Below are 20,156 nucleotides of genomic sequence, written 5' to 3'. Positions count from 1 at the left end.
TCAGCTTGCACTTCTCATTGTTTTCTTTTTAAATAAATTTATTCTGCTGTTTTCAACTTATTAGATACAGCATAAACTAGGAAATGCAGTCCATTTCTCTCTCTTCCAAGAAGTAGCTTACTGCATTTGCAGTATATATTTTTTTTCTGTGATGTGTGAAGCAGAAGGCACTTTGAGACAGTATAGTTGATGGACCAGCTTCTTTGCATGCCTTAAATGATCTCAGGAAATTGTTTTTTCAAAAAGGGATTCCAATCGGAGAAGGGTATATTACTGGTACAGTTAGTCACCTTGTTTTCCCCAGGAGATGATTTTAGCAAAAATGTTGGCATTGCTGCAAAATAATAAAACACAGCTTCAGCTCTTTCCTTTACAGTTGCTCCTCACAGACTGTATAAATACTGCAGTTGTTTGGGATCACCGATTCAGATGAAGTTCAAAGTTGGACTACATCTATCTCTTTGCATTTCTAAATTCATATACTGCTGACACTTATTTCAGTTAAGTATTCAGCATATATTTGCTGTTACATTCTCTGCAGCTATCCTTGGTAACAGCAAGTTGGCTCAATCTTTCCAAGAGCCTTTGTGCTCACAGCAGTGTTTTATTGGAAGGTAAAGTGATGATAGGTGGGTACTGCACTTTGTTCTGAATAATTTGGAAGGAAGATGGATATACCGTAGCCAATTTCTTCCTGATCCATTAAATCAAAAACTTGGTACATAGGTGCCAATTTTAACAATTGATTTTGTAAAGGGAAGAGTTTGCCTTGTTAACAAGCGTTTTATGTGTCAGTATTCAGTACCACCCATCCGCATTGTACTTTTCCCTTTGGTTGTCTGGCTCTTCTTGTGTACCTGTTTATCAAATAAAAGAAAGCTCTGAAAATGGGAAGTGTCTTCCTTTTAAGTCAGCAATACTTCTAGTGCAGTTTGGGTGGACAGACCTGAAAACAGGTAGTGTGTATTTAGCATGTATGGATCTAATTAGGTGTCAGGAAATGTGTGACCTAGCCAGTCACAGATGCTGAGAAAATTAATTTATATGGACTTCTGTCTCTGGATGTTACATCCAGTTGTAGACAATATTTTCAGCATTCTAAATACCTAGAAAAATCTATAGCTTTAGAAATATGTGGAATCCAAATGGGGCATGGCTGCCTGGGAAGAAGTGAGGAAAATAATCTTCTCCCATGGTTTATCAAGAAGCAGGATGATTTTCTGACAGGTAAACAAGGCAAGCCATCTGTGGCTAATATGACACCTTGAACATGTAGTCCTTCTATTGAAGGACATACATAACTGAAAACAGCAAGTGATTGGTGAGGAGTATATACAGAAAATAGCTGCTTGTGTTATGCTATGCAGTGGGCTGAGTTTAAAAGTGCGACCTGTTGGTATGTGGGAGGCCAAGTGGTTTGGAGTGCCTCAATGCATGCCTTTGCCTGGGGAGCTTTTTCTAGCCACCAGGCGGTATCTCTGTGACCTGGAGACATGATCATATCATGTGTTGTATTTTTCTCTTTTCAGTAAATTTTAAAAAAAAGTGAAATAGTTTTGCAGCCTACCAGGACAAGGTTATGCATGAGGTGATTTGGGTTGTGGTATCAGGGTGAGTGAAGCTGCCGAATTTTATTTGGAAACTGCTGGAGGGATGGGTAAGAAATACAGAGCCTAACCTCAAGTAGGGTCCTACTCACAATAGCTGGTGTGATGATAGGAGAGACCTATGTGCCCACCTCTGTGCCCAGATACTGGCTTGGGCCTCTCCAAAAGGAAGCCTAGGAGCAAGGCAGCAGCTAAGCAGTGCAGGTGGTCAGGAGCCTGGGGCTTGCTCCCTGCCCTAGTACTGTATGGAAATATAAATATACCCACAGGATGTTTTGTGGCAAGCTTTGTACAGGAAACAAGTAGTCACATATGTGGAAGGATACTGCACCTTTAGGAGATGTCAAAGCATTAGAAATTGGCAGTCCTGGTCTCTGTCAGGATCCCATTTTCCATAAAAGGGAAGATAAAGGGAGCAGTCTGGATCAGTGCCCTTCCTTCCTGCTCTGTCAGGTGTGCACCAGCTTTCTTTCTGCTTGTCATAGGGCTGGAGAAATGCTGAACCCCTGTGCCTCAGCTCAGAGTTCCCTGAGCTCTGCATCATGCAGGGGAGAATGAGTTTTTTTGGAATCTGTGAATGTTCCCGGTATCAAACAAATTGCTTACTCATAAATAAAGAGGAAATTGTTTGGACCCAAAATCAAACATTAAGTGCAGTTGCTGGAAGTGTTTATACTTTGTTTCTTAAAAACAGCAACAGAATGACTATTGTTGATGGTACTGCAGCACTCGGCACTTGCAAAGTGGGGCAGAAAGTCTGTGGATGATCTTCCACTGGGAAACTATTTTCAGTGTAACCTTGTTCACCTACAGATGGATGTCCTAAACAGTTATTGAAGGGATTTTTGTGTTCTTTGAGAACTGGACTTCATGGACCAGGGGCAGACCCCTTGGCTGCCCCTCCAGTCAGGTTAGCAGAGCTCTGGCACCCAGAGTGCACAAGGCCCTTCAGTCTGTCACTACTGGCTCTGGTCAGGCCCAGGCCCAGGCTCCCGGGGCAGCGGTTGTGCTCTGGGCCTGCAGGAGTCTAAGGAGCATTTGGACAGTGCTCTCGGACATAGGATTTGAATGTTGGGAATCAATTCCAACTTACACCACCCATGTGTCCCTTTTGGCTTGGCATGTACTGTGATTCTGTAGTGTGGTTCCTTGCATAAGTATCCCCAGTCCATGTTTCAATTAGGTCCTCCTGAGTACCTCTTTTGGGAGGGGAACACACTTACAGAGCCTTGCTCTGCTGGGTGAGATGGTCTGCAGGGCAGTGTGCAGCAGCAATTCACACTCCATGCCAGTAAAGGTGCTGGTGAGGATGGCAGAGTCCTGACCTCACCTTCTGTCTTCCTGGCTCTTTTTTGTTCAACTTAATCATAGAATCTTCTGAGTTGGAAGTGATACTTAAAGGTCATCTAGCCCAATTCCTCTGCAATGAACAAGGACACCCACAGCTAGATCAGGATGCTCAGGGCCTAATCTAGACTGATCTTGAGTGTCTCCAGGGACGGGGCTTCCACTCTCTGGCAACCTGTGGCAGTGTCTGTTATGTTAGTTGTATTGATTCCTTTTTGGAAAGTTGTTTCACTAGTCATACAGGTTTACCTTTGCAACTCTCATCTCTGCTCTTCCTTCAGTGCTCTAAGCAACATGAGTTACAGGCAGACAATACAGCCCAGTTGGGGGATCCTCAGAGTGATGGATCCATTTTGGAGAGGAGGATGACTTCTACCATATACTCTGTGTTGTCCCCTAGTATGCACATCTTGCTTGGTGTGCTTCATCTGCTTAGTGAAATGATAGGCAACCAGGAGAAAAATGGAAACCTACAGGTTTCTTTCTTTCTGGTGCAATTCTAGAGAGATTTTAGTAGTACTCTTAAATATCAACTTAATATTAATGAGAGGTAACTGAGTGCAGGTTAATGAGCTATCTTTCCTGTCTCCTCCCTCCTGTCACATCAGTAACATGTTTCAATATTTAAATCAAATAGATCAAACTACATAGGGTTTTTTTTTTCTGTTTGGTAATTGTCAGTTCAGCATGGAGTATTGTTAAATAATTTCTCAGGCACGTAGTTTAAAGGCCATGTAGTTTAGATGTGTTTCACTTGTTAGAATGAAATTAGCTGGATGTTAATGATACAGAATTATTTTTATTCTATAGTTGTATGCTAAAGCTCCTGAGCTCTTTTGATGTGACATAAATACTACATGACAATTATAAGCTGTCCTTGAAATATTTTAATTGCATAGCATGAAGGTCATTTCTACTTACTGTTGCCTCAATTTACGTTTCAGCTGAGCAGTACTGGTGGATGTTTACATGGGGATTCATGCAGTAGATTTTGTTTTACAAGATTAAATATGAGCATGTTATGCTATACAACTTCCAATTTTTGCCTATCAAGTTCACAAATAATTTATCAAAACACAAGATCAGTCTAAATGTGACTCTGAATTGGTTTGTTAAACGCAGATGATAAATTCAAGAAATAGTGTTCTTGTGTAAGTTCTTCAACTTTGTATTTCTTCTCTTTCTGTCTCAATTATGTCTAAAACCCATAGTCAATAAAGACTCCTTGATGGGTTAATTTCTGTGATGCATGTGGATTCTTGTACCAGTAAGTTTTCTTACAGCCACCTTATTTGCATTAGTGATAGTTTAGAGAATGAATAGGAAGCTATTAATTTACTGCTAAGCTTCTATCTATCTGGCAATATTTATGTGTTAAAATGCAGAGGCTGGCAACTTTGAAGTTTTGTTATTGTATAGAAACTCTAAAGAAATGAGCTATGGGAGGAAAAAAAAAGCCAAACTCTTTAAAAAGAGTTCATGTATTCCTTTGTGATATGTAGGAGGCACATCTCTTTACAGCTTCTGGCTTTGTGGGCAGTTGGAGAAGCCAGATCAGACAAGAGGGAGATGAAACTCACTATGGTTCAGTTCTACTTCAGTATGATTATGCTTCTCAGGAAATAGTCATAGTAGAAAATAAAAGAAAAAAATATCACCAAGAGTCAAACACACTCTCTTTTTGCCATTTGTGCCTCAGCATTTATTTATTTAGGAAGTTTTAGTTTAAGGTCCATAGGCCATCTTATTCACACAGTTACAGGCTACTGCTTTGCTCCTTGTGTGTTACAAGATCTGTTAGCACAATTAGTTTTCAAGTGTTATTGCTTTTGCTGCTGCAGAGTCTGGATTACTGCAAGTGTGGCAGTATTGTCAGGAAAATAGCCATGGGAGAATATAACTTATTTCATGTAAGAGTTGGACTTCATGGATTGTTAGGTTCGTATATGTGTACATATATATATTCTCTTCTTTGAAGGCATGGATTTGGCTTTAATTTGCTGTTTTGTGTGGATGTGCGCTGATATGTATTAGCTGCTGGTAGTGTGGTAAACTGCCTGTAGGAGTGAGATGCTGACAGTGCTCTTCAGGTAATTATTGGCAAGGATGTGGAGACTGTGCAAGTGCGGTTTTCTTTTTTTAATAAATGTCTGTTTTCACCCTTTTCTGCCCTGCATAACAGAAATGTCTGTGTAAGAAGGAGCTGGATTCTCTTCTTGTAGATGCACTGCAAACATTTACTTAGGCTCAGAAGGAAGAGACTTCTTTTTTTTTTTTTAACCTATTTCTCTATCTGGAGTATGTTAGACTGGCAGTGAGGAAAATGTGGTGTGAAAAGTAGATTACAATAGTATCCCTTGAAAAATTAGTCACGTAACTCTTTCATGCTGCAATTAGGGTTTTTGTTTTTTAATATTTTGTTACTGTGTGGTAGCCCTTATCAGCAAAGCAGTTGACAGTTTTGTACTGCCGTGGGCCAAAAAATATTTTAAAATTCTGCCTGGAAGGAAGAGGGGGCAGGGGAGAAACACCCGCTCTCACTGGGATCGTCATTAAGACTGAGTGAGTATTTTGTTCTTTCTGACTTCTGGAGTCCATAGGTACTCCCTTGAGCAAACTGTCCAGTGTTGCCAGATTTGATGTTGTTTGGATGATGGTGTGTGTCCTCCTGGGGCTGTAATGAAAGCACTGGCAGGCTGCTCTGAGGCCATCAAGTGGCTGGAGATATTCTCAGTGGAGTCATCACCTGTGTTGGCTGGATGTGGATGGGCAGCCTAGAGGAGAATAGCTCAAAGCTCTTTGCAGTTCTCGTAGTCATCCTATCTTTAGTATTGCTTTTTAAAAACGTATAGACACGGATGCAGACAGGAAAAATAGTCCAGTCCATACCAAAACAGTATGAGTGATGGGTTTTACTTCTGCCAAGTACGCATAAGTAAGACTGTTCTTAAACTAATTTCCTAGGTAGCATTAATTTTCATAGTAAGGTAACAATCCTAAAGAAATGTGCATGTCTAAATGTTCTCCAGGCATATTTGGATTATTCATTACAAATCAGAAATAATCAGTCGGTGTTTTCCTGCATGTAAAGCTCACATGAAATCTGCCTCTCTATCTTTCTGCAGAAAGTGAGTGGAGACCTTCTGCGATAACGTAGCTATTACTGAGTTGGACTTGGCAACCAAGGAAGGACACCTTGTCATTTTTGAGATGCTTTCACCTAACTTAATCTCGGGTTAGAATAAGAACTGAGCTGAGTAAAGGCCAACAAGAGATGGTTGGTGTGGTGGGAGGATCATTCCCAAATTTGTCTTCTGACAACAGATTAATTTGTATTGAATACTTTTTGTAGGTATTCAGAGGTAGGTAGTTTTTTCCCTTGATGTCACTGTGAACAGTTTGACAGCCACTGCTATGTGTTCTGTGAGATTTTTTTTGTTGCATGGTATTGGAGTAGATGTGCTGTGTTGGGAAATACTGAAGTACCCAAGAAGATGAAGTCAGCTGGCAGTCTAACAACAGCACCACAGTTTGTAAGCGGGGACATTCAGAGTGAATAGTGCAAAGAATGAAGCACAACTAATGCTGCAGAGGGCTTTTTGACTGGTAACTGTAAAATTATTCTTTAAAGACTATTACTCAATTAAAAGTTAATTCCAGTTGTTTCTTTTTTATGTGTATACTATCTCAGACATAATGTAAGGGGTGAAGATTATCTTCATATACTGCAGAGGAAGCTGAAACTTGGGTGATGTGATGTATGTTCTCAATTCTGCCTCAGCTTGTCATTGCCTTTGGGAAGTTGCATAAAATCTCTGCTGTGCTTCTGCTTCGTTAAACTGACTGATGATGCATGGATCCCACTAGTTTCGCACCTTGAAATCAAAACTAAGAAGCACTGTGAAAAAGCACAATAGTGTAAATCATTCAAAGTGCTATAATTTTAAAATGCTTTACCCTTCAGTGTGCTATTTATTATTGCTATTATTATTTTTTTAATCTAGTCATTATGCTTAGAGGTTTATTCCACTTCCTTTTTAGCTCATGGTCTGGCACAACAGTGAAATGCTTGTGCTTCTAGAAAGAATAGAATGAGTATGATTTAGAAAACTTTAATGTAATATTTAAAGGATATCAATTAACTTTAAAATACCCTCTAAAGTGGCCTGAGCATGTTTGAAATGTGATTATATATAGTTTGATTGAAGTTAGAACTGGATTATTGGATTTAAATTGGTATATGCATATATGTATGTGCATTTCTGCCCATTTCATTTGTGTATGTACATACTTAATGAAAGAAATAAAGGTATCTGAATTAACGTAGGTTATCTGTACTTGATATCTGTTACATCATCTTCATGGAGAGAGTGCTTCCCTTTCTAGTGCAGGATGCAGTGCTACCACATTAGCCTTTTCACTGCTGAAAAGGCAGAGCTGGGGTTTGGTCTGAACTTGTCCAGTTCTGGAGCTTGACTTGCATGTGGGAGCTGATAACTGACAAGGGGAATAGTTTGGGGCTGTATCACAGGTATAGTAGTATGCTATACGTGTGTATGAGGTGCTGGGGCATTTTGTTGTCTGTGGGACTAAAAAGGTAAGTCTCACACGATGGATGTGTTTTGGTGGTGAACTGTTCTTATAGTACTGAATCTGTAGATTGTGTATCTGTTTACTTCATTTCAGCGTATTTTGGTCTCAAATTTTAGTGAAGTGTTGGCAGCAGTTCTTTTAGTGTTAAAGCAGTTGTGCTTGTGGAGCAGCTGTAGTGCTGGTGACTGCCAGAGGCAGTGCTATCTTTTGGGCCAGTGAGGGTCATCATGCAACTCCTCTAAGATGTAACCTGTCAAACCTGCTAGTGGGAGAAAATTTTAAGAAATAGCTTTTGATGTAGAATTCAGAGTCCTCCCTGCACCATGATCTTACTTTTTTAAAAAACCTAATGTTTTTAACTAGAGTTTGGCATGATCTGAAGGAGATGAGGCATCACTTTCCTCATGTGTTTAGAGGACAGTTGAGTGAGGCTAGGGTGTATTGCAACTGATGGCTGACCTGCTTCTTGCTGCTATTTGCTCACTGTATGATGAGGAGAGAAGAGCAATCTCCCCTCTGCCCTTACCCCGGCATTTGAAGGGCTGAGAGATGGTATTGTTGCTGTTCTACCAATCTTCCTCCAGAGGCCCTCTGCTCAGTCCTCACAGCCCCACCTTGCCCCAGCTTATTGTTCAGAACTTTTCTCCCTGTATTGTCCTTGTCCATCTGTTAAGGAGGCTGTCACCTGTCCTCCCCATGTTTCCTGCAGCTGTAATGCTACAACATGATGGAAAGTGTAGCAGTAGTAGCAGGGTGGCACAATCCTATGCTACAGCAAATGAGAACAAGCCCAAGTGCAGCAGCCATGGATGCAGAAATGAAGAAAAACTGCTTACCTGTGGAAGGCCTCCACTGCCAACTCTTAAATGAGGTCTAGGAAAGGGAGGATCCTGGTTCCATCCCTTCCGGTCACTCAGGTGCCTTGCATGTAGCTGAGCTCCCCTGGGTTGGCCCTGCCTTCCCTCCAGGTACTCAATCACTGGTTCAGGCTGTGACTCAGCATTTCAGCTACAGCAGCCCACTGACTTCTCCTGTCCCTACAGGCCCAGCGACAAGAGGCAAACATGGCCCAAGCGCCCGCTGACCCCAGCAGTGTGGAAGCTGCAGACCCTGAGGAGAGCTCCCCAAACATGATCGTCTACAGGAAGGTAAGAGTGGAGCTGCTTACAAGAGCCTGCTCCTAGCTGGCCTTTGGCTTGTGGAGGGATCCCTGCCCTTTCTGAAGTCAGAAACAGATTCCTGTCTGCTTGGGTACACATCCATGATAATTTTTCAGGATTTTTATAGTTTCAAACTATAGCATTTGAAGGCTTGGTAGAATTGTTCTGTTCAGTGGAAGAATTTACACTGGTTAGTTTGAAATGCTTGATAGAGGATTTATAATTTTGTAATTTGGAAGGTATCATTCCTTGTGAAGAGTTGTGATGCAATTTTATTCAGGGATTGTCCAAGTTTATTGAATGTAGCTGAAGTGATTCTATGTACCTTCCCAGGTTTACCATAGTACATATGAAATGTTTGGCATGCAACAATCTTCTCACATATTTTTTTTTTCTGGTTTTTCATTTTGTGGGTTTTCTGTTACATAATTTATAGTCTGATTCTCTGCAGGTAGGTGTTATTACTTCCTGTTGCATTGCTTAGATTAAAAGTGAAATGCTAGTGACTCAGGCAAAAGTAAAATAACACCAGTGCATGATGTCAAAAACACTTTTTTCGCTATGATGGAATGTCTTATTCTGAATTACTTTGGAGGTAGTATTAAAGCTGAAGGAGAACAACTTATTTGCTAAGATATTGTTTGCCTCTGGGGTAGGCTTATATATTGTCTATGATATTTGGGCTGTGTAATTTGATGAAATCTTGTAAATATTTCTTATTTAGCCAGCAAAATATTTTGTATGAATCATGTGAAAGAAAGTGCTGTGTAGTTCTTACAAAAATAAAATGTCTCTTGCATGGCTCAAGTAAGTCACCATTCTGGCAACTTGGGAGCTACAGTGTTAGCTTATGTAATACAATCCTGGGCAAAAAAATATTTTTTTCACTCATTTCTACATCTTGGAAAATAGTTGTAGATAAGTAAAATGTGCTGGGTGTACATTATACTGGTTTCTGCTTGACTGTAATCTTGATGACTTTCATACTCTGGGAAAATACTGTTTTTTTTCATACAGAGCATAAGTTGTTTGAAGTGTTACTTTTTGATAACCACGATTTTGGTTTGGCTGCTGCATATTTGGTTTGGAATCTGGGATTGTTAACATGGGAAAATTTTCTGGGTAATGTGTAGGCTTGTTTGTTTTGAATGTGTTATGAACACACTTTGCTAATTCGGAAGCAGCAGTAGCTGGTTAGTCAGATTGTCTTCTAGAACCTGTTTACTAAGAGGTCCAACTCCAGCAGATGGAGGCAGATCTGGAATAGGAAGGAACTTTCTGGTTGCATTATCTACAATTAGGGCATTAAAGCTGTCCTTCTGCAGAGAATATGCTTATCTATTCTTGGAAATGGAATTTATTTTTATTTGAATATGTCTCAATTTCTTTTCATCTCACAGCATTCCTGCTTAAGGATTTTTTCGTTTCTTTGCCTACTACTGTTTCATTATTGTCACTGTAGAATAAGTCTTGTGAGTTCTGTGGTACTAGTGGAGGGGGGAGCGTACTCATTCCATCTGATTCATCTCTGCATGCTGGTGTTTCTCAGGTGATACTATTATCAGCCTTTCATAATAAAGTCATGTCAAAATACATTGCTATCTTTTAGGATACCATGCCTCACACATTGTTCAATAGTATGGTATTCTATATTAGGCAAATGCACATTTGCAAGGTTTTTGTTTTGTTTGTTTTTTATTGGTTTTGGACAAAGTTAATTTCTATTGGTTGTTGGCCTTATAAACTTAATTTATTGTTGGTTATTAGTTATGTATAATGGATCAATTATATGTTTCTTGTGTTGAGAAACCATATGCAAAATCTGGGCCAAGACTTTATTCTTTTGTTTCTCTCTCTCTTCTCTGCAAATGAATGTTTAGCTCTTCATCTCTAATTTCCTTTCAGATGACTTGATTGCCAGTAATGAGTGAGAAAAACACTGCACTGGACTCCCTGAAATGCAGAACACAATCTGTCTGCGTACCATGCAGTTCAGTGTTGGTGTTAGTTGAGTCATACAAAAAAGGAAAAAAGTTTTCCTGCTTGTATTAGGAAACCTGAGGTGCAATTTATTTTTGATACCCATCAGGAGGAAGAAATAAGGGTCTTCAGTGACAGCGCCACAGTAATCTCTGCTGTCAGTTGTTTCATTGTTTGCCATAGCTGTCATTCTTGCAGTTCTTTTAGGGGGTGTAAGGTAGACAGAATGGTGGAGAGAGAAGTCCTTTGTGTACAAACTCAGATAGTTCATGCTTTCTCTACTGAGTTTCAGTTAGGTCTATTTGAAACTCAAAAGCCACCAGAGTGTTCACAGTATCCTGCCTTTGTTTATAATTGCTGGTGAGAGGTATGTGTATCTAAAGGACAAATCAGACCTTATGTGATAGCGAGGGTCCCTTTGGATCAAAATCTGTTTTGTTTATGGAGAAAAGCCTAGAACTGACTGTTCTCTTTACTTAGATACATAAAGCTAAGTGAGATGAATTTTGGCCATGCAGAACAAAATAAACTAATTTGTTTTGAATCCAATTTGTTTGTGATATTCTCTATGGACTTCTGCAAGCAAACTGACTCTAACTACTTTTATTGCTAGAGCAGATGGTCTCAATGAGACATGTCTTATTTTCCTCTACCTTCAGGGTTAACCTTTTGGGGGCTGGTATTTATGAAATTGTGAGGTGTGTTATTTTTGAATCCAAAATGCTCCATGTTGCCCTGCTGTTCTGGAAGACATCTGTGTGTAAATTACATAATGCAGGTGCACTCATTACTGCAAGTAGTGTTTGGGGTATGATTTGCCTCACCCTCTGCTTGTTAAGATGAATTATACCCTAAACTATGTGAGCATTATTGAGTAAGCCCCCACTGACTTTAATGGATGCCTGATGCCTAGCTGATGGGTGGTTATGTCATGTGTAGACATTTATAATTAATATGTATCCTGGTCTCAAGATTTGGTCTATCTCTCATCTTTCTGTATGTCTCAGTACGTAGCCCTGAGCCCCAGGCTGCTTGTGGGGTGTTACAGGTAGCATTATTGTACTGTAGGGGCCTGCTGTCTTTTATCTTCTCATCTGGCACATTGATATCCAGTGAAAGTAAGCGTGCGTTACCAGTTAAGTACTGCTCTGTGAGTTAAAAAGCCAGAGCTGTGTTTTCTTTGGTCTGGTCACATCTGGAAGTAGTGCTGGTGTTGTGTTTGGAGTTATTACTGGAAGGCTGGTCGGCAAAACTTAAAAAGTGCATTAATATTCTTTCCAAGGGAGCAGGTAGCCTTCGTGCACAAGGGCTGCTACAGAAATGAGTGACATCCCTGTCCTCAGCACAGTCTGTAAGCATCATATGGGTGCTGCAGCACAGAATAAAAAGATGCAGTGAGAAAACAGTAAGAGGAGAAAGATGCAGTCCAAGCAAACAGTAACAGAAGATACCAATTTGTTTTAAACACTTGTCACTATCCCTTGAAATTTGGCCCTCCTTCCCTTGATTCCTGTTCTTGGCTGCAAGCAAGGTTCATTCTGTCCCAGGGGCTCTTTTGCTCATTGTTCCAATACTTCAGGACCTGAATGTTCACGTGCTGACTGTATCAAAAAGAAAACTGCTTATGGACACCTTTTGGCGTTAGACCTACTTACGTAACTCTAACAGTGAACTATGACCAAAAAAGAACTTTGGTAGATAGAATCATCTTGGAGAAAAGATGGAAACACTGTTGTGTTGCTGAAATCATGGAAAGAAAAGTCAAAATACATAGGGCCTGACTAAATAGGAACTGAAAATACTATTAAGGAAGATTTATTTAGAAGTGCCTGTGGGCAAGAAGGATGAAAATACAAAAATGAAGTGGGGAAGAGTTCATAAATGTTGTTGTTGGAATCATTTAGAGGCACTCTGATCACGTATGCTCTGCAGGATTTCAAAGTCTTAATCAAAGAAATGACCTAGATTATTTGATGGTACATTTCCATCTCTGCTGCTAAATTTTGCTATACCCATCTGGTCAGCAGTTAGTGAGTTAACTTCTGAATTTTATTGTTTCTCATCATCAATCTTTTAAACAAGCAGAAAAATCTAATTTCCAAAGGCAATTACTGTTCTAAGTAAATGTAATACAAACTTGCAGCTGTCACAAGATGCTTTCAGAAGAAAATCTGGGTTGTGTGCTACCATCAGTATTTGCCAGTCTTATCCTCTTTATAAATGCTCATGTAAAATCTGACTAAAGACCGTGTAAAAAAGAAAGCAACCTTTCATTAGCAGCTTTTCTCTAGGCAGCTCCCCGTATTTCAGACATAGCGAATATTTGGAGTGCTGCTGTGAGCATGGGTCCAAGGTGGTGATGGGGAGGGAAAAGGAAGTAGGGGCACTTGGTGAAGACAGAAGTCAAGGCAAAGAGAGATATGCATGCAAGGAATGTGTGGACCAAAAATCAGAAAGATGAGAGGAAGAAGCTTTTGTGAAAATTCTTATTTTACATTAAAAAACAGAACTGGAGTCTAGTTAGACTGAGATTACAATTTACTTTTAAATTCCACTAAATATCATGCGAAGTCTATCCTAACAGAATACTGTCCAAAAACCAGGAGCAGAGAAAACGATGTTAGTCCAAGTGATGACTTAGCAGCAAAGGAGGAAAAAGCTGCTGTGTGTGGAAAATGAGATGGTATCCACACACGTAACTTTAATGCATTACTAAATGAAAGCAGTCTGTATTTTTTTTGGGGGGGGTTTCTTTTTTGAGTTTCCTGAGTCTTTCAAGATTTCATGGTGTTCTAGTGAGAGACTTGCATCGTGAAATGGCACTGGATTCATTATTTGTAAATATTTATATGCTTTTTTCAGAGCAGAACTTCTGTTTACATCAGATATTGGAGAAACAACCTCTCTCCTAGGAAATAGCCTAAAATATAAATGATTAAAAGGCATTTAAACTGCTGGATACTTCTGGCATTCTTTTTATTTGTCTCTTGAGTTATATTTTCAGGACTTTCAACTTGATTTTTCTGTATGTGAAATCTGAGATTCACACTGAATTTCTTCTGTTTTATAACTGGTTCTTTAACACAAAAATAATAAAATTGTGATAAAAATGCTTGAGTTGATAGTACTGCAGGCATACACTCTTCAAATTTTACACAATAATTTCTCTGTGCTGATGTTAGATTTAGTTTATGATATTTTAATCAATTTTACTTGCAACACATTTGCTCATATTTCCTAATCTCTACCTCGCTTCCATATTAAAAGAATAACTAAACTGGGATCGAATATGAGCATGTATCAATACTTTGAGAATAGAAACCTGTCATCTTTTATGTTTTCAGATAATGTGACATGGCTATAGAGAATGGGCTGGGAAGAAGCAGTGTAGTTAGCTGAGCAAAACTGAGTGAGATAGGAGACATAATTATTCCGCAAGAGTGCTCTATGGGAGGGATATCAAGCAGGGAGAAGACTTAACTAAGTTGAGGACAGTACAGGCACAAAACATGCAGTTTTTAATAAATTTATGATGAATAAAATCAACCAGGGAATTAGAAAGTGGTTCCTAATTCTAAGTAATGCAGAACTCTGTAGCAGCTACTATATGGAGTAATGTGGCCAAGGAAGCTATTTGTTTTTTAGGATAGATATCAGTATATTTTTGGATGGACTATGTGACTTTTCCTTGCAAAAGTAGAGAATGGCATGCAGTGAGCCAGGAAGTCATTCTGACTTTGGTTGTACCTTCCTCAGTTTATCTTGAATGAGAACTAAGATACCTGCAAATGCTTTATTCATGCAATAGTACATCTGTGCTGCTGAAGTGTAACATGTAGGTGCCCTTGAACAGTGCTAGCGCCACTGACTTTGACTGTGGCTGTCAGGGGTATTTTGGGGTGGGTAGAGCTGGGAGCTGGGGAGTCTGATTTTTGCATCTGTTAAAGCATCAGTGCAAAGTCATGAAAAGTTGGAGTCTGAAGGACTTCAGAAGCTAATGTTCATCATTATCTACGCTCAAATAAAATGGTCATTTAAGTGCAGAAATGTGCTTGTAGTCAGGTGGGGGTGACTCTCCTACAGAGAGAGCTTGTGGGCATTTTGTGGTTTGTTTGAGACTTAGCTGAGGTTGACTATCCAATGGAGCAGGTAGTCTGCAAAGTTCAAAATATGAAAATGTATGATATGTGGTAGGTAGGCCCTCTAATTATTTGCTTGTTTCTCTTTTCACATAAACTTATGCCTACATATATACAATTACATGCCTTTGAAATAATGAAGATGAACAGGTAACCTTTATAACCTGGCTATATTGGTTAGCCTGATAGAGGATATATAACATCCATAAGTCTGTGGTTCCCAATGAGATGCATCCCAGAGTCCTGAGGGAATTGGCTGATGTAGTCGTCAAGCCACTCTTGATGAAGGAACTGGTTGCTGAAATGTACCCAGAGAGTCGTGGTCAATGGCTCAATGTCTCGATGGAGATCAGTGGTAAGTGATCTGTGGTCTGTACTGGGACTAGTGCTCTTTAACATTTGTATCAATGATGTTGACAATGGGATCAAGTGCACCCACAGCAAGCCGAGCTGTGTGGTGCAGTTGACACACCTGAGGGACTGGATGCCATCCGGAAAGACCTGGACAGGCTTGAGCACTGAGCTCAGGAGAACTTCTTGAGGCTTAACAAAGCCAATTTCAAGGTCTTGTGCCTGGGTTGTGGCAACATCCCCTGCCCCCTCCTTCAGTACAAGCTAGAAGATGTAAGAATAGAGCACAGCCCTGCTGAAAAGGATTCGGACACACTGGTGCATGACGAGTTGGACAAGAGCCAGCAATGAGCCCTCACATTCCAGAAAGCCAACTGTATTGTGGGCTTCATCAAAAGAAATGTGGCTAGCAGGTCAAGGGAAGTGATCCTGCCCATCTACTCTGCACTTGTGAGGTCTCATCTGGGCTACCGCATTCAGAGTGGAATCTTCAGAAAGGAGAGATGTGGACCTATTAGAATGCATCCAGCAGAGGGCCACAAAAATGATCCAGGGGGATTAGGGGATGAAACACTTCCTCTAAGAGGGCAAGCTGAGAGAGCTGGGGCTGTTCAGCCTGGAGAAGAGAATATTCCAGGGAGACCTTTAAGTATCTAAAGAAGAACTATAAGAAAGAAGGGATCAAACTCTTTAGCAGGATCTGTTGTGATAGGACAAGGGGAAATGGTTTCAAACTAAAAGAAAGGAGATTTAGATTGGGCGTAAGGAAGAGGACTTTTACAGTATGGGTGGTGAGGTACTGGCACAGGTTGCTCAGAGAGGTGATGGATGCCCCATCCCTGGAGACACTCAAGGTCAGAGGAGCTCTGAGCACCCTGACTTACCTGTGGGTGTCCCTGTTCATTGCAGAGGAGTTGGGCTAGACAGCCTTTAAGGGTCCCTTCCAACTCAAACAGTTCTATGATGCATCCCATATGCTTTAGAAATCTCTCCATTCTATTCATGTTTGGACAAAATTTCTGTTGGCATTTTACCCACATGACTCTTTCTGTTCTTAGAAAAGGTAGCCTTAGCTCAGTTGTGTTGTGCCTGCCTTGTAATTAGAGACTTTGGTGATAAGTCTAGACCCATTTTTAAATTCCTTGTATTTTTCTCCTTATTTTACATTTGTTGTTTTGTTTAAATTTGTTTATTTAGCTTTCTTTCTCTGTTCCTGTTTGTAACTGAAACAGACTCTCTTGCATCCGTCAGAGTCTAATTACTGTGATCTATTACTTTAGCTGTTCTCAGAGGCAGAAAAAAGACGAGCCAGGACCAAAAGCTATGACAACTTCAAAGTGTATTTTTAGCAAAGCAACCAGTGCAATTTTAGAACACAGATAAAAAGGGAAGGTTCAGCTAGAGGGTAAGATTATGCTGTTCTAGCTGTAGTGTGTATTCAGTGCCTTGCATTTCTGGAAAAAAGTTCCTTTCTCCCTCTTTCCAGCATCTTTTTCTTGTTGTTAGCTTTTTAAGTTATAGTCCTGGAATATTTTCACTTCGTTTGATTTATTTTTTGTACTTTGTTTTGGACAGGATGCTAAATAAGATTTTTCTGCCTACGGCAGCATTTTAACCAGGAAACTGTTTATTTTATTAAGAACAAAACAAAAAGAGAAAGTAGTGTTGGAGCGACTGCAGAGTTTGTAAGTCAATGAGTTTGTACAATGAGAGTTTGTAAGTTTTTTGCTATAATCTATTTTACAACAGAAATCTCCAGAAAAGAAAATACATCTTCAATACAGTAGATTGTTATTCTGTTTCTGATCAGGACACAAACTGAGTGGCTCCTATGTTGAAGAAAATCAAAATCCAAAATCTCTGTGTAAATTTGCTGTGATGGAGCTGAGTATGTGTACTTCTGTACCTAACAGCCAGTCTTCAGTTCCAGGTTGTTACATAAAGTAGTATCTTAAAGTGCACTCACTATGTGTATGTGGCATGGCTGTGTGCTGTTCACGTTTTCACTGAGCTGATGCAAATTCTTGTTTACCATTAGGCAAAGATCACTGTGGTGCTAATGAAATGCTACAATGTGAGCAATCCAAATCTTGATAGCTGTAGCCGTGCCAAGAGGCACATGTATTCCTTGTTGTTTTTTTTCCCCTCAATTTCCTTAGCCCTCTTACTACTGCTTATTATTATACTCTCAGTTTTTGTTTCCATTTTCCCCTCTTCTGTGTCATTCTGAGACCTTTTTGTTCTCATCAGGGAAAAACTACTCATTTAAGGCAATTTAAATCAAATTGGGATTGAAGTGGTTTGTTTATTAGAGACATAGTTAGCCAGCAATCAGTGAACTGTATCAGGAAGATCAGTGTCAGCAATACAGTGGATAAACTACAGTACCAGACACCTGCACAGTGCTGACATTCAAACACAGTTCCATCAACACCCATTTATAGCTGAGTCCCTGAAGTAGTGCTCGCACACAAAACCATGTGCCCCCAACATCCCCAAATGAGAGGGTGATGCAACACCCTCTCCCCACAGGGCATGGCTCTGCCCCAGGTACCCCTCATGCTGTGGGGATCCCTGCGTTGCTCCGAGCAACCTGTCCCATGTGATGGGGATCCCCTCCCAGTGGCAGGATACTCAGAGTTAGGAGTCCCTGTGTCCCACCCTGGGGGCTCTGGCTATGATAAAATATGTTCATTTGTTGTATCTCTGGCTACTGTGGTTCTGCTGAGATTCTCGTAGCGCTTAGCGCTGCAGAAATCCCAGCTTTTGCACAGTGTCCTCACCCCGACTGGTGATATTGTCACTTTGGTGCCCCTTCTAAAGCAGATTTTCCTCAGAAGGAGAGCTCCCAGCCTGGCTCATTTCAGGAGACAGCTTCTGCCTGTTTCAAAAGCAGTATTGAGCCACAATATTAAGACAGGAGAAGAAGGTTCCAATGGAAGTGAATGAAAACTACTTTCCTGTGTGTGTGATATAACTTCAGCTAAACCTTTCCTCTATCCTGATTACTAAAATGTCATTTCAGAGGATTACAGATTTCTTTTACAAGGCTCTGAGATGAAGTTTGAGTGGGAGGATTCATTTCAATAAATAGAAGTATGTGTGCAGGACCACGAAAGTATGCAAATGAAGTTCCATTTAAAAACTCAAGTTCTACATCCTAAGACATCTTGAAGGATTTTTTTTTTTTTTCATGAGAAGCTCTTGAACGGTGTTCAGGGGGGAAGCAGTTTTATTCTTTTTCCCTTTAGCATTGTATCTCATTTTTCCTTGCCTCTCCCTTTCCAAAACAGGAGAAAATTAAAATTGACCACTAACTGCTGGACACTGAAGTGCATGAGTCAGGGAATTGTACTTTCATATGAATACACTGAGTGTATTAACTCAAAGGTTACACATGTCTCTGAGTGGGGGAAGCTGAGCAAAGATATTTGTTTTTAAATAGTCTGTTGTTTTCTTACTTTAAAACATCTCAGTAATACTACCTCACCCTTAATGTTTGGACGTTATATTTGGGACCAGTAATTCTGAAGATAAATTGATGGGTGTTTGTGATGTACACAGGAAGTGACAAAATATGCAATCATTTCTAATGCTTTAACTGAGAGTAGAATAGAGAAGATAGGAAGAATTTAATCAAGAACGTGCTAATGGATTGTTTAGATCTCTCCCGATTGAGAGAGAAAGCGAGACAATGCTTGGTTATATCTTAGTTATATCTACATTTATTGTAAAAATCACAATTCTGTCAGATTGTAGTTAATTAGAAATGGTTCTACTGTTATGTTTTTAAGTCTAGATACAAATGTCTTTTTTTCCTAGCATATCTATGCTTGAGGAGTCACTTTTTTCTTATTCTCTACCAGAAATTTTCTGCTGTATTTTTTCACTGTTTGATGCAAATACGTTTGGAGTCTATTGCATATTAAGAATTTTAATCTCTGACTCTGCTACCATTTAGCATGTTTTTTTTTTTCCCCCCCTCATCTCTAGTTCTTGTTGTGGATTTCAGCCAGGAAACCTGGAACTGGAGGATAGTGAAGGCTTAACAGCCTCTGTGCTTGCTAGCACAGTTCTCCTCTGCTTGTTGGCATGACCATAACTGCAGGAGATGGTGCCCCAGACAAAGAGAATATTTTGTTCACTGATGCTGTAATTAGATGCCTTTACCCATCAGTAAATCCACACAATTTTGTTAAACATGGGTTTGTAGCTGTGTACAAATTAGCTCATTCAATAACTTGCACAGACTGTCACATAAATCTTGGCAGCAGTGGGTTCTTGTCACTTGCACTGCTCCCTGCTGGGTTCTTGATAGTAAAATTAACTGGAGTTCTGTTAATTATATTTTTTCCATGCCTGGAAAAACACAGCTACAATAATGGTGCTACTTCTGGCTGTTTATGTGTGGAAGTTGTTTAGTCATTGGCATGTAGATAGAAAGCTGCCTGTGCAAAAATAGTGGCTAAACCCACATTATATAAATATGTGTATAAGTGAAAGCATCTGTTCTTTGGGAGCATGGAGTCTTTGTGAACCAGAAAACTTACTTACTTCAGCAGTGACCTTCCTGAAAGTATTTTTGACTGGAAAGCATTTAAAATGTGTGGAATTATAGCAACTTTTCCTTTCTTCACATGGACAAGAAATCTCTGATTTCTTTAACAATAGTAAAAACAATGTTTATGTCATTGATCCAGCCTTTAGGATCAATAGCGCTCACTTCCTCCCATTTGAGAGATGTTTGGGAGTTTTAAGGAATGTAGAAAAGACCTCGACTCACACTTGTACAATATTAAGACAGTTTCAAAGTTTTGTCACAGCAGTCTATGCTACGTTGTTCATTTCAGGTGTCTGTGTCTGACTTTCCTGGCTATTTGAGGGAAACATGGGGGATTGAAGGAGAACACACTGAAAGCAGGCAGGACAGTTGGCTAGCAAACTGAAAGGATAAGAGAAGTAAGACTCGAGATTGGCCT

The 20,156-nt window shown here is 39.9% G+C and overlaps 1 protein-coding gene across 3 annotated transcripts in view; it reads left to right on the top strand.

Annotated features, from left to right (window-relative positions):
* Positions 1–20,156, top strand: part of RGS6 (regulator of G protein signaling 6) — a 232,202-nt gene that overhangs the window by 3,653 nt on the left and 208,393 nt on the right. For all 3 annotated transcript variants that reach the window (XM_031553564.1, XM_031553560.1, XM_031553561.1), the window contains exon 2: positions 8,591–8,695. In XM_031553564.1, the coding sequence (XP_031409424.1) occupies positions 8,612–8,695 (84 nt within the window). In that variant the 5' untranslated portion in view covers positions 8,591–8,611. The remainder of the gene's footprint in view (positions 1–8,590; positions 8,696–20,156) is intronic.

The sequence above is a fragment of the Meleagris gallopavo genome, chromosome 5, assembly GCF_000146605.3.
Source record: "Meleagris gallopavo isolate NT-WF06-2002-E0010 breed Aviagen turkey brand Nicholas breeding stock chromosome 5, Turkey_5.1, whole genome shotgun sequence".
Taxonomy (NCBI): Eukaryota; Metazoa; Chordata; class Aves; order Galliformes; family Phasianidae; genus Meleagris; species Meleagris gallopavo.
This window is presented reverse-complemented; position numbering and strand designations above follow the sequence as displayed.